The sequence below is a fragment of the Centropristis striata genome, chromosome 20, assembly GCF_030273125.1.
Source record: "Centropristis striata isolate RG_2023a ecotype Rhode Island chromosome 20, C.striata_1.0, whole genome shotgun sequence".
Taxonomy (NCBI): Eukaryota; Metazoa; Chordata; class Actinopteri; order Perciformes; family Serranidae; genus Centropristis; species Centropristis striata.
The window spans coordinates 11,377,725-11,391,689 of NC_081536.1; the positions used below are offsets into that span (position 1 = coordinate 11,377,725).

General features: G+C 38.2%; 2 protein-coding genes across 2 annotated transcripts in view; both read right to left on the reverse strand.

Annotated features, from left to right (window-relative positions):
- Positions 1 to 3,137: 3,137 nt before the first annotated feature.
- On the reverse strand, positions 3,138 to 8,019 carry gfral (GDNF family receptor alpha like). Its single transcript, XM_059359897.1, has 9 exons — positions 7,983 to 8,019; positions 7,538 to 7,669; positions 6,984 to 7,139; positions 6,742 to 6,801; positions 6,339 to 6,651; positions 4,527 to 4,786; positions 4,357 to 4,437; positions 3,990 to 4,071; positions 3,138 to 3,911 (listed from the first exon to the last, which is right to left on the reverse strand). Exons 1-9 carry the CDS (start codon positions 8,017 to 8,019, stop codon positions 3,842 to 3,844), a joined length of 1,191 nt encoding a protein of 396 aa, XP_059215880.1. The 3' UTR covers positions 3,138 to 3,841.
- A 3,434-nt stretch (positions 8,020 to 11,453) lies between these two features.
- Positions 11,454 to 13,965, reverse strand: part of hcrtr2 (hypocretin (orexin) receptor 2) — a 30,145-nt gene continuing 27,633 nt past the window's right edge. The window contains exon 7 of the mRNA XM_059358837.1: positions 11,454 to 13,240. Coding sequence (XP_059214820.1) covers positions 13,071 to 13,240 — 170 coding nt within the window. The 3' untranslated portion in view covers positions 11,454 to 13,070. The remainder of the gene's footprint in view (positions 13,241 to 13,965) is intronic.

Below are 13,965 nucleotides of genomic sequence, written 5' to 3' on the forward strand. Positions count from 1 at the left end.
ATTTTTCACAGTGAGGATTTGGTTCACACTTGAAGGAAATGAGGAACCTATTTCATCTCAAAATCCTGAAACAAATGACTGCATGTGTCCTGACCTCTTGGCCAAAATTGATTAAAAAAGGAAGTAGTAACATATATCAACCAACTCAAATTTGGTTTTTGGCTTGTAGCTTTTCTGTGTGGAGTTTGCATGTTCTCTCCGTGTCACTGTTGGTTCTCTCCAGGTCCTCTGGCTTCCTCCCACTAAGTTCTCCGTAGGTGTGAATGAGAGCATGATAGTCTGGTGTCCAGGGTGAACCCCATCTCTCACCCAATGTCTGGGCTCCAGCCTCCCGTGACCCAAGTTAGGATAAGCAGTTAAGGAAAATGGATGGATGGATGATTCATACTGATACCTTTACACATTAGCTGTGCAGACTTTTCAATATATAGCTGTATAACATGAAATATACAGGTGCATCTTAAAACATTAGAAAATCATGGGAAAGTCCACATCCAGTAGTAATAGCCCCAACCAAGTATTGAGTGCATGTAGATGGGCATATTTTTCAGAGGCCAACATTTCCATATTAAACATACTTTTTAAAATTGGTCTTTTGTAATATTACATTTTTTTGATACAGAATTTTAGGTCTTCATTAAAATGTAAGCCATAATCATTATAATTAGAAGAAATTAAATAAATTAAAACATGAACTGTTTCATTCTGTTTGTAATGGAACTATATAATGTGTTATTTCCACTTTTTTAATTGAATTACTGACATAAATAAACTTTCTATGATATTCATTTTTTTTTTAGATGCACCTGTACGTGCATTAAAGCATTATTTATATATTTTTAACAAGACTAATGTTGTGTATCATTTTGGATCCACCCCTAAAGAATGCAGCACAACAGTATAGGCTACAAGGGGCCAGGCTATTAACAGATATTTCAGTTTGGGCAGTTTGGAGTAAAGACCATCATCGCTATCCATAGAGTCACTCCGCATTCAGTTGTTTGATGCTATGAAAGAATTCTCCTGGTGTAACACTTTGTTATAACCAAGTGGGACTAGGTTTTTCTTTTGCTGTGTACTATAGCTGCGGTGTCTAAGACAGCCATTGCGGTGTCGGATTGTGTGACTCTATGATTTATGTTCATGTGAGGGAGACGTTTAACAAACAATTTAATTGCTCTGTCTTAAGGCTGCTTGATATCGGAAATATTATTATATTAGTGATATGGAAGGGATCATAAGTGTAAGTGGATACACATTCTCTTGCAAACACATGCTACCTTCAGAACTACCTCCGGCCAAAGAGCCAAGACATGAAAGTGGACGCAAAGCTGCCCTCAGGGCTGTATGATGCAGGGTCACGGTGAGAGTGCTGCAGGCACATAGATATCATCCTGTGGGATGAGAATGCGAGACAAACCAGCAAAGGTCTCAGCACTTCTGAAACCCCTCCAGGAAACTTGGGTGCCACTCAGAAAGAGCACAAAGCCTTGAGGACAAGAAGTCCTGAGAGCAGGTTCACCTTCAGAGGTTAAACCAAAGAGAGATGGTAGAAAAGATTAGAATGACTTAGGAGGTAACAAATATTGCTCATTAATCACAAGGACAGCAAAACGCTGGACAGGCTGGACACAACAATGACTCATAAAAGAAATAAGGTTTATTGCAAAGCAGATGAAGAAAAACTAGAAGAAGGCAAATTTCCACCCAGCCCCCTTGACTGTCCATGCAACTCTTCCTCTCCTATATTTACATCCACATCTTCATGGTTGACTCAGTGTTCAGCACTGCGGCCTCACAGCAGGAATGTTCTGGCCTCCAACCAGCGGTGGTCTTCCTGCGTGCAGCAGCATGTGTTTGAATGTGGTTGTGTGTTTACTTATAGTTATGATCTCTCCCATATCCGCGTGGGCTTCCTCTGGTGCAGGTTCCTCCCACAGTCCAGACAAGTCGGTCAGGTAAAACAATGAGTGAAACAGCTTCTCTTCTCCTTCTAAATATTGTTATAATTTTATTAGCAGAAAAATAGAAGCTGTATGTAATAAGTGGGTGTAGCTACCATGGTACCACCTGTTGGTTTCTGCACTAGGCTTAACATTTTTAAGCCATGAGCATTTTGGGGATCACTGTCCTGTTTTTTTTAGAACCAGAAATGACCATATTTGGAAGAGAGGGTAGGGCTTAAGTTATCAGATTGTTCTAGCTAGAGGACAAAAATAAAAAGCTGGCTCCTAGGAATGTCTCTTAGTACAACTGAATTCTGAACAAGACATTTTAGGCGATCAAAATTAACTTTACTGAACTGACTTTTTTTCCAATCAGTGGAGTCGCCCCCTGCTGCTCATTTGAGGTTTTGCAGGTTTAAGATTCTTTGTCATTTTACATCCAGAAGTTGCTTCTTTATCTCTCTATGTTCGATCTGTCTCTCTCCTTGTGTGTGTGTGTGTGTGTGTGTGTGTGAGAGAGAGAGAAAGGGTTCTTGTACTTCTTAAATAGTTAGGACCAAAACAAGATTTAAACCAACAGAGTGAGGACATTTTTAGGAAGTGAGGACTTTTTTGGCCTGTCTTTACTACTTCAAAAGCCTGTTTGAGGGTTAAGACTTGGTTTAAAGATTCAGATTAGGTCAGATTAAAGGTAGGGTTAGGGGCTAGGAAACGCATTGTCAATGATTGTCCTCACAAATATAATGGTACAAGGGTGTGTGTGTGTGTGTGTGTGTGTGTGATGGCCCTCCTCTAACTCTCCTGACCCTCTGATTGCTGTCCAGCCTACACACCTGCTTCACACCTGCAGTCCATCTACTCCTCTATCATCATTATGGTCACTGTCTCATTCAACGTGATAGCTCACGTCTCAGACCTCTTGAATTGTGTATTCACGTTATCCCTCGTGCTTCTTCTGGTTCATCTTTGACCCTTTCTTTCTGTGCAACTGGATCACTGCCTGCTGCTCTGCCACACTTCACCACCCACCAGCTCCGATCTCCCCCTCTGCCAGCCAGACTTTCCCTCTCATCCACCTTCATCCCCTGGAGCCCTGCCGATAAACCTTTTGTTATCCACTCCATTCTCTGAGTCTGTTTAACGCATTTCTAAAAACAGCCTGATAAACTGAGACTTCGGGGTGTTCAGAGTGAAGTTTATTATCAGATACATACAGCTGAAGTCTAAGAACACCAATAAATCACCACAAAGGACAACTGATGACTTAAAACAATCTCAAATGTGTCAGATGTGTAGTTGTTTCTTTACAATGATTGATAGCCCAGGTCAGTAGCACAAATGAAAACATTCGGCAATCAATGAGTTACTGCAGAGAACGGTTTCTTGTGTGATTCAAGAAAAAATAGTCTGACTTCACACATAATCATCAATCTTAGAAATGATTTACATTGTATCTTCACATTTACACGTGCAACATTTATAATTGTAAGAATATAGGTTTTTATCAACCGTCTTCAAATGGATTTTCTTTAATAAAGCACTGCCATACAGACTGATTACTCTTTTAGTAACACTTTAATCTATATCCTTGATTTATATATTTTTGTTGTAGAAAAAGCATTATTATTCGAACACGTTGCATACAAAGCACATGCATAATACAAGTTTATATTACAAAAAACAGAACAAGCAAAAAAACACAAAGGCTACACAACACTCTCAGTCATCTCTTACCAAAACCAGGTTGCATGTATGAAATACATCAAGTTATATCTCACAGTGCTGCCGTCATGATGACGTGTGGAGAATTTCTGATACTTATAATCTTTTTGAGTTAAAAGGGATCACGATTATTCATAAGTTTTTATGACAAACATCAAACAGATTAATAAAGATCAAAGAACACAATTGCCTTTCTGCGGATGGTGAAACTTTGTTTTGTCTCTTCTTCTCCTTCTTAGCATCCTACAAGACAAGGGGCCATATGTTGTATTAGTAAATTATCAGAGAGACAGAAACATATTCTGATGCGGATGTACCTACCATATTCTACTGACAACAGCCAGAGGCATCAATATAACAACTCCAAAAAGTAGCACAATCGCAAAAGCAAGCAGTAGATAATCTGTGAAGACAAAATGGTCAATATTTTATATAAAAACTACATTGATATGCATCCATCCGTGAGCTACATCTGCTTATTCCTGAGGGTAGCAGGAGGCAGCAGCCAATCCCAGCAGACTTTTAGGTCAGGAGGGGGTTGCCAATTAACCTGCATGAGTTTGGACTGTGGGAGGAAACAGACTTTCATGCTGTGAGGCAACATTGCAAACCACTGCACCATCTTTAGTGATAAGTAGAAATAAATTTTTTACAGGTAAAAAGTTCTGAATTTCCAATGTTAATTTACCGTGTGACCATGCGTGACTTTGCTCAGAATCATCAACTTCAGGAGGTTTAGTAGGATGACTGCTGCTTTTCCAAGATGTCACTGAAACACACATAAAAAGGCTTTAAATGTGTGCAATAATAAAATGTAGATGTGAAAATGTCTATCTTGTAAATCAAAATCTTACTCACAGAAGTGTGATCTATTATGAAACACATCATGAATCACGTTGCACTTCGCCAGATCCTCATTGCGCATGCCTTTGCATTCACAGGGATAGTGAAGTGCTGTGCCCATAGTGGCCAATAAGGCGATTCTACATTCAGAATCTGCACCACGGATGAGACCTGGATCCATCTGGGTGATACATTCATCACTTTGAAGGTCACTGTCGCTACATTGTGCCTCTTCAGGGCTCCAGCATTTAGCACGGAAAGCTTTTAACAGCTGTCTGGTAGATCAGAAAAAAGAAAAGAAAAAATGTTGTTTTGTTGGTGACTGCTTTGCTTTGTTTGATGAAAAAGACACACAGCACATTTATCATCTTTAACATCCTGCGATATACCTTTTTTAAATGAAAATCCCATATTGTAATGTCGCCCATCCAGTTGGAATTATATTTTTTCCGACACAATCCTCTGTTAATTGTGGTTTCATTTTCATTGTGATATGTTTGGAAGAGGTTGATTAATACAGTTTTGAGAAAATATTCACTTTATCTGTCAAGAATAAATCACATTGCCACAATCATTTCATGGGACAAGGTTAAAAAATATATATTTTTTCATATTTCATTATTCTTTATGGTCGACAGTATATTATGACGGAGTATCAGGGCCACATTTAGAAAAAAGTTAATATTGTAAGTTAGTATTGTAAGTAAATATTGAATTAATTACGAGAATAATTGAATATTTACTTAAATATCTCGTGATTATTTTTTCTCTAAATGTGGCCCTAATACTCATATATATATATATATATATATATATATATAATATTTTTTACTTTTTATTTAGCATTTTCTGTATAAATAATAATAATTTGACTATGAATAAAATGAGTTTACGTCAAGCGATGACCTACGAGGGTGAAAGGTCATCATGTGCCGTAAACCTCATTATGCTAACGTGCAGCTGTGACAGTGGACGACGCAGACACTCAGCAACAACGTTAATATGGTGAGTTTCATTTGTGTGATTGATTGTCGTGTTATCTATTTTTTTTAATGGTTTTTGCGTTAAAGACTGTCGCATTCAGTTGTGATAAGTTTAATAATGATCCTGCCTCCTGGTTTTCCCGAACAATGGTTACCTGCGCCTGTCTGTGAGTATCTAAGTCGTTGCTGTGGAGTTGATGTTACTATGTGCTGTGCTCAGTTTGCCTGTATATTAAAGCTGTTGTGTTGTTACTAATGTCTACACAGTGAGTAGAGATATAGGACATTACTACTTTTTTTTTTGCATCCGTTGGTTGTTCAGTCCCCTGTTGATTAAGAATTAACCTGAGCAGGTTTCCTTGTAGCTTTGATAACTTATATCTTCCTGGATTTGTTTTGAAGTTGTGCAATATAATGAGTCATACAGTCTATGGTCATTAGCTGTATTTAATCTGCATGTTCTTTTTGTTTTTGATATTAGTATTTAGTTCTGATCTGTACCTCTTAGCTTTCTAGTGCTGTATATAAGAAAAATAAATAATAAAAGTGTAAGTCATGTGTCTCGGACATATGCATTGTATAAGTTTACTGATTGACTGTTGATGTTTTGATGTATTCCACCCAATCTGTTTAAATGGACCAAAACCACCTTTAAAAACACACATAATCCCATAAGCATCATGCACTTCTTTACCAAACCCTCAAACAATCAACACATATCATACTCCATGTGCCACTGTCAGTCTATAGAAAGAGTTTCACAGAAGTGTGTTTGATTTGCTCAGAGTTACCTACTGAAGATTTACGCATTGTTCTGTATTATTTCTGCAGAAGAGCAACATACCTGCAGTTACTGTCCTCCACACACTGGTTAACTGTGTCCTGGCAGATCCAGGTCTGGTCTCCACATGTGCCGCTGTGCAGAAGAGCTTTCATATGCAGACAGCTGCGATCTGAAGCCTCGCACTCACACATGAACAGCATCTCTGCAACATTATGCGGCATGCTGCCATAGAACTGCTGAGTCTCTCGCTGACAGTGGCTGCGGTTGCATTGTGCCATGCACGCCAAAGAAACAGGTGCTAAGTTCCTGTTGCAGACTTTATCTTTCAAACAATTTATCATGTGGTCCAAACAGGATGCAGCACCATTGTTTACTGCAAAAAGAATATAGTTTAGATTAAAGCAACTTTACTTCAGCAGTGATTATATTCAGTACACAGTTTTACACACAAAGAATGAATTACCATAGCCTATTAAACTGCTTGACTGCCAGTCCATCTCCGTGCTCCTCCTCTGCTGAGCTGCTGCAAGAATAATTGAAAACATAATTGACTCTTCTCCAACAAATGCCTATTAAAACCAGTCTGTTGTTCATTCAGTAGCACAATAGTGTTAGTTCGCACGGTTCATCAGATCAGCCTTTGGTAAACAAAAATGCAATTGTACCTATAAATGCTTATCTCGGAAATTACTGAGAATACTGCACCTGGCTTTTGGTGGCATTGTGTGGCCAACGCTTGTATAGAGTCACATAGCTCCTCCTCCCAGGCACACACACACCCGCTCAAAGAGGGAAAATGGTCCATTACAGTCTGGATGGTCAAGTTACATTGCTCTGAGCCTTTTATTTGGCACCCGTCATCTGGAATAACACAAACACAAGAGGGAAGCAGAAAAACAGGATTTTCCGTCAGCGGTGTTGTGCGACAGGTGTTTCCTATATACCTGCCGTCTCTCTTGTGATGGCTGTTTTATATGCAGACAACATAAAAAGTCAATATCATACAGAATTCAGGCAGACATATATTTTTAAAGGCAGTTGATGGCCTAGGTATTTATATCTATTTAGTTATACAAACTTTGCCCCAGGCTATTGCCTCAGTTATTACATTTAAGCCATACTTCAAGAGGTGCAATCCAATTGAGCAGCCTCATGTCCTGAGGAAAGGAAATCATTACTTTTATAATGCCACCTAAACCACGATGATAACACCGTGTTCCAGTTCCCGGCAGCGGGAATGGTAAATGTATAATTTTTACCCTCGCAGATGTCACCGTGAAATGCTTTTTCACTCCACTTGCAAAGATTTGACATGCAGGTGTAGACAGCAGCCACACAGTCAGGAGGTGGAGATGAGATGCTGATGCTGGATATTTGAGGAATAACAATCCCTGAAACACAAGCACTTTACAGTAAGTAATGTATCGGTCCTGAAAAACTGATTTTTATGTACATTTATTACATTATATTCATCCAAACACCATTTTAGTATTCAACTTAGGAAAGATAGGTTTAATACAAATACAGATGCAGATTTAGTAGACACACTTTGATTGACTACATGCATTATATATATATATATTCTAAAACATGCATCTCTACTTTAATTTAGTTAGATTCCCAGGAAACACACAGCCACATTAAGAAGAATTCTATAAGCTGTGTGTTTTACTCCAGAAAATTACTTATTTCATATTGACTTACCGATTATGAGCGCAGCCTGCAGAGGTAAAGGTTGCATGATTGCTGCCTGTGAAGCTGTCGGTGGACATGTGAAGCTCTCTGCAGCTGATCCGTGCCTCTTGTTTGGCGTTGGTACTAAACTGGGAAACACCCCCACAGTCAACATGGTGTAACACATTTACTGGAAGTCACACCATGCACCACGTAAAATGAAACATTCAGGTCAAGAACAAAACGGTCCTAAAAGAGGTGTTGGCATCTGATAAGTTGTGTCATTGTGTATGTTTGGCCTTGTTTTTCTAATCCCCAATGATATCACTGTCTCTAATTAAGGTGTGATGGGGATCACATTAAAAAGCCAATCTGATTTAAAACTAAAATTTGTATTTCTATTGTAGTTCAGTAGTCTTTGTATCAGTACTTTGGTATGAACTATGTAAAGTGGATTTAATCAATATTTTTTATATTAACAATGACTCAAAGAACTACTTGTAAGGGAACTGTTATGAACTAATAGATAATTATAACCCAACCATGTAGTTCATGGCATTCATTCATTTCACTTGTTTTTTAGTGGAGCAACAGTAAGACCTCTGCTCAACTCCTGCCATGATATAAAATTATACTGATGTATTGTTGTGTATTCCCACTCAAAGATAAGAAACAACAGACGATAAACAATCTAATGCAATATATATTTTATTAGTAAAAGAATACAGACACCGTGAGGAATAAACAACTAATTAATACACATTGAAAGCTCACTAGGACCGAAACAAGTCCAAAAAAATCAAGTTCAGGACAACACATTATCTGAATGGGTGTTAAATAAAAAAGCCATAAATTGTTTCACAGTATTCTGATTTTTAATTAGCCAGTGATTTAGCTGCATGTGACTTTTAGAAGCCTGTAAAACCAAAAGCCATGTCATATTTAGTCTTTAATTAGCAGCCATAGTACACTGAATTAAATTAGCATTCATCAACAAATATAAATACATTCACAGATGTAATTATTCCTCAAGATACAAAAATAACAAACAGAAAAAAGAGATACACAGAGGTTCCAATCACAGAAATGCAAAAATCATCACAATGCATTGACAAAGGAGAGTGAAATTACACAGAAATCCAGTACAAAATGTAGATTTACATTACAAAATACACAAAAATGATAAATTCATGTGGTCTTAAGGACGGGAGAGGAGGACTTTGTAAACGTTTCCAGTCTGGAGTTGATGCCAGTGCATTGCATTGCTGTTTGTCACAGTGTCTTCTAAAAACCACCACTAGGGGGCACACATTTCCGATACTGTATTTCCTGAAAATGCAACTGGCTTTAAGGATAGCATGTAGTTTCAATATTCTGTACATAAAAAATAAAATGTGATAGTATTACAGATATGTGCAAAGATCTGAAATTCAAGCCTACAACCAAAACAATCCTGTGAAACACTCCAGCAGCGACCACATAATGTGAATTTTTTTTAAATCAGTCATGGTTTAAAGTTTATAAAATATAAGTGTGCACAAATATATCTACTCTCATCAATAAATGCTGCATATAAAACATTTCTGGCAGAGTGTCACAAGCCACCGAACAGAAATCTACTGATTGCCATGATGATTAATAAATTTTTTCTCAAATCGTGTTGATTTCTTAAAAGTACAATTCACCCCCAATCAAAACATCATATTTCTCCTCTAACCTGTAGGGATTATTTTCAATCTAGATTGTTTTGGCGTGAGATACCAAGTGTTGGAGATATTGGCTGTACAGATGTCTGCCTTCTCTCGATTATAATGGAACTAGATCGCACTATGGCGTATTGCTTGGCTGAGCTGTGACATCAGTTAGTTCAGCGGTGCTAGGTAAACTAGCGGTATTGTATAAACCAAGAGTAGGCAACATGTGGCTCTGGAACCACATGTGGCTCTCCAGGCCATCTGCAGTGGCTCCCTGTGGCTGTGATGAAACAATTATATGAAATGAAACGGCAATTTCTTTACATTTTCATTTATCATGTAGACCCAAAGCAATCTGTATTCTTCAATTGTTAAAAATATATGCATTAAAAAAATGCTTAAAAAGTCTACGGCCCAACACCTTAACCTCCAAATACTGCCAACCTCAAGAGTAGTTTTGAGTTTCCCTGGCTAGGCTTCCTTTCGATTTCCAAATCTCCTGAGATATTTCTTCGGTGTCCAGCTTCTCATTTGCACTTTGGTCCTCGCTGCATTCTGTCATTGTCCGCTCAAAATAAGTTTTGTGTCTCCATTCTGACATTTTCTTTCTTTTTTTGGCCAACAATGGCTCTTTTATTTAGCCTGGCTAACACCAGACTAATCACAAATGAGATTAGTCTGGAAACCAGCCGTTCATTTCTCCGTAGAGGAGGTGTGGTTTACGATCCTCCAGAGCCGTTTATTGGGCGCTTAGAATGTCTATCAAAAGCGTCTGTAGGTAGCTCTTAGCCAATCCTATCAGTTATACCAGATGACGTAGTAGAGCGACAGAAATTGATGTTTGTTCTGTTTGTGTCTGTGAGAGAGTGTTGCTTGCTGCTTTGCTTCTCCAGTTCTCGCTTTCTGCAAGATTTTTTATTTTCACGCTTTTTCCCCCCTCATGTCATTCAGTCACACACATCCACTGATTTTATGGGCAATAAACAAGCTGCTGCGGGTCTCTCGGCGGCTCCGCTGTCCCCCGGTTCGTAGCGAGATCACCGGCGTTACGGTAGCGGGGCTAATAGCTAATAGCCCTGCTACCGTAACGCCGTAACAGTAGCGTAACACTACCGCTATTTGCCCCGCTACCGTAGTGATCTCGCTACCAGCCGGGGGACAGCGAAGCCGCTGAGAGACCTTTCGCCTTTCAACTTTTGCTCTAAACTATTTAAAACACCATCTACAGCTAAAGAGAGTTTCGCGTCTGCTGCAGCCATGTTGGATCCGTAAGAAAACTACAAGCTTCCAAGTGCCGAGTAGTACGCGTCATCGTCTTGCCGTCCCTCCCCGCTCTTTGATTGGATCCCTAAAACAGGGCTAAGAAACCTCTCTGGTTGCCAGACTGCCTGGAGGTTCGAAATGAAATTCGAGCACGCTAGGCAGTATAGGTATACCCAGGCTATCTTTTATTAGTAATGGTTGCCGACTCTTGGTATATAGCAATCTCTCCAGGCTAGCAATTCATGTTTCACTAGTGTGTTATTATCAATTCTACTCCTGTTCCTGGTGTCCTTCTCACACAAGGTGCTTGTACCTGATTTGTTCAATTCCTATATGCTCTGACCAGTGGGCCTCCTCGAGGTCATAGCCTAACCTTAACCAATCGGGCTGCTGTGAAGGGCAAGAAAATTAGATGGGATTCATAATCAGGTGACACGAGCGTGTCTTTCATCGAATACTAGAATCACACTTTATTCTGCACGCTGATATGGTTGGTGCAGTTTGTTGGAAAGGAAATACTTCCAACTTAAAACACAACATTGTCTTTGAACTATCTTTAGGAACCGGGTCTTGAATTCTGGATAGAGACGTTGCTGTTGAGTTTTCAAAATGTTTTTTTGGTGTTTTGAGCTCCACAAGCTGAGTGCAATCTAGTTCCATCATATTTGAGAGAAGGCAGATGTCTCTTAAGTCCCTATCTCCAACACTCTGCAACTCACAACAAAATAGTCTAGATTGACGAATAGCACTCTAAAGGGGATTTCACACCAGCTTAAGTATTTTATGTGGCCTAACTTTGTTTATATACATTCTTTGACCACAAATTGAGATTATGTTAAACAACATTTCTCATGTGCATTAGAATTCCATCCATCTACGTCAGTGTGTCAATGATTTGACCCAGTGGGAAGGTCTCCTGGCAGAGAGTGTGTTTTGTTACATTTGCATCAAACAGCGTGCAGAAGCTGCTTTGATATTCTTTCTCTCGTCATCTTTTTTTTTTGAGGTTGTATTTCTGCCACCACAAAGGCCCAGTGCTCCACACCATCAACATTACTAATGAATCAGACTGAGGTTTGATGTTTGAAGAATAACAAACAAAATAAATTGTGCATTGGTACCTTTGTTTCAGATTTATGTTTAAAACTTCATGTTGAGTTTGCTCTTATGAGAATAATGTATGTCTACCTTCACAAGAACTTTGTGCTTTTATCCGCTCTGCATCAACTCTACAGTGTGCCTCAAAGAGCTGGAAATTGTGTTTTTGAGTTTTACTGGCCTTCCTAAATTAATAATTATTAGAGAAAGGAGGATTCTTGTGACCAGAAGGTTTCCCATTCAGTCCTTGGACTAAAAGGATGAATTTTGGTGAAAGAACATTGCTTGTTACGGCCTCATTATCACCAGTGCGATGCCCGTATGAGGTCACATAAGTGCAGATATCATGTTCAAAAGTGTGGGAGTCATGATTTTGCAAGTCAAGTCCTATATTATCTTATATATCTATACTTTGGGTTTTGAGTCCTAAATAAGTCACTATGTGCTCTTCACAAAATGTAATGCAAATTTAAGTTCAGAGTAATTATACATTAAAATTACAAAAATTTGGTGGAACATAAGTTTTTTTCAAGTCTAAGTTACAAGTCAATGGTGGTTAAGTCTTGAGTCTTAAAATGTGTTGAAAATGTGTCCACACCTCAGTGACATCACCGCTCTGCAGTAAACAGTAAACAAATAAATAAAATATCAACAAATACTCTGTTATACAGACTCTGACAAATGAAAGTGATACAGTGAAAATATATATTTACAATACAGTAAAAGTATCTAATGTGATCAAAGTCCTGTGACTTTACCCTGTTTTTCATTAAATACATACAGTACCATTTAATAAACATTCAAATGTGACCTTTGAAAATAAATTAATAGTCACTTCTGTGATTTGCAAGTGGTTGCCATGTCCTACTGTGTTCAGGATCATGTGAAAGAAGTAAGAAGGTCTTCACAAAACAGCAGCTCTTAATCTGCTTCTTCTTCATTGTCCTTGTAAAACCAAACAATAATTTTGAGACATTCTTTTCCATTCAAATGTCTGTTTTTGTGACCAGGCAGATACAATTTAAAGGCTACCTAAATTATGAGTGTGTCTGGATTTTAGAGATTACACTATTTGATCCGATATGCGCGACACATTGTCCATATTGTTGACTTGAGTCGACAGAGACTTCCGGCTGTCTGTGCTCGCTCTGGGCCTCGGCCTCTGCGTTCGATCCTGACCCTGCCCGTTACAATGGCAAGAAAAGGCTGCTTTAAACTCTCCTCGGAACTTTCCTGGTGAAATACAGAGGAAAAAAATGTAACGCCATCTTAAGAATAATAAACCAGAACCAGTTTGACTATATTAGGCCTTCTGTTTTTTCTCTCCATATTATATATGTCATATACTACTTATACTATACTGTGTGTATCTCTGCATATACAGTCATGGAAAAAAAATATTAAACCACCCGTTTTCTTCATTTTCTTGGTTTTTCTGATAATAACCAAAATCACTATCAAGGAAAACATGGCAAATGGCTAGATATCAGCTCTAAAATTAAACTCGTATGAGCTATTTTTGTTGGTATTATATTTGTCCAAACAAATGTACCTTTAGTTGAACCAGGCATTAAAATGAACAAGTAATTGAAGAAAACAAGGGTGGTCTAATTTTTTCCATGACTGTATTTGGGTGATTCTCATGAACATGGTACAGCTCATAGCAAAAATCACAGAGAATTGAATACATATTTTCTTTGACTCTTTATAACATATACATATCTATGATCATAGGGATATAATCTTTTTGAAAATTTTAATGTAGAGACGCTGTGAGGAACAAAATTCATTACCGTAACATATTTTTAAATAGAAATAAAAAAACAACAAACGTTTTTTTCTTCTTCTTTGGCAAGCACTTAAATATGCTCAAGGGTAGCGGGTATCACCAAAATGTATTTTATTAAAATGTACACATATTTTAATTCAAACAATTCTATCATTACCATAACATCTAA

Bases quoted from the DNA above. Each gene is read 5' to 3' on its own strand.
- gfral (XM_059359897.1), bottom strand. From the start codon at position 8,019: ATGCAACCTTTACCTCTGCAGGCTGCGCTCATAATCG. The intron at 7,140-7,537 runs GTAAAAATTATA...GTGTTATTCCAG, and splicing joins TCACGGTGACATCTGCGAGG to ATGACGGGTGCCAAATAAAA. The intron at 4,072-4,356 runs GTAAATTAACAT...TTGTCTTCACAG, and splicing joins AAGTCACGCATGGTCACACG to ATTATCTACTGCTTGCTTTT.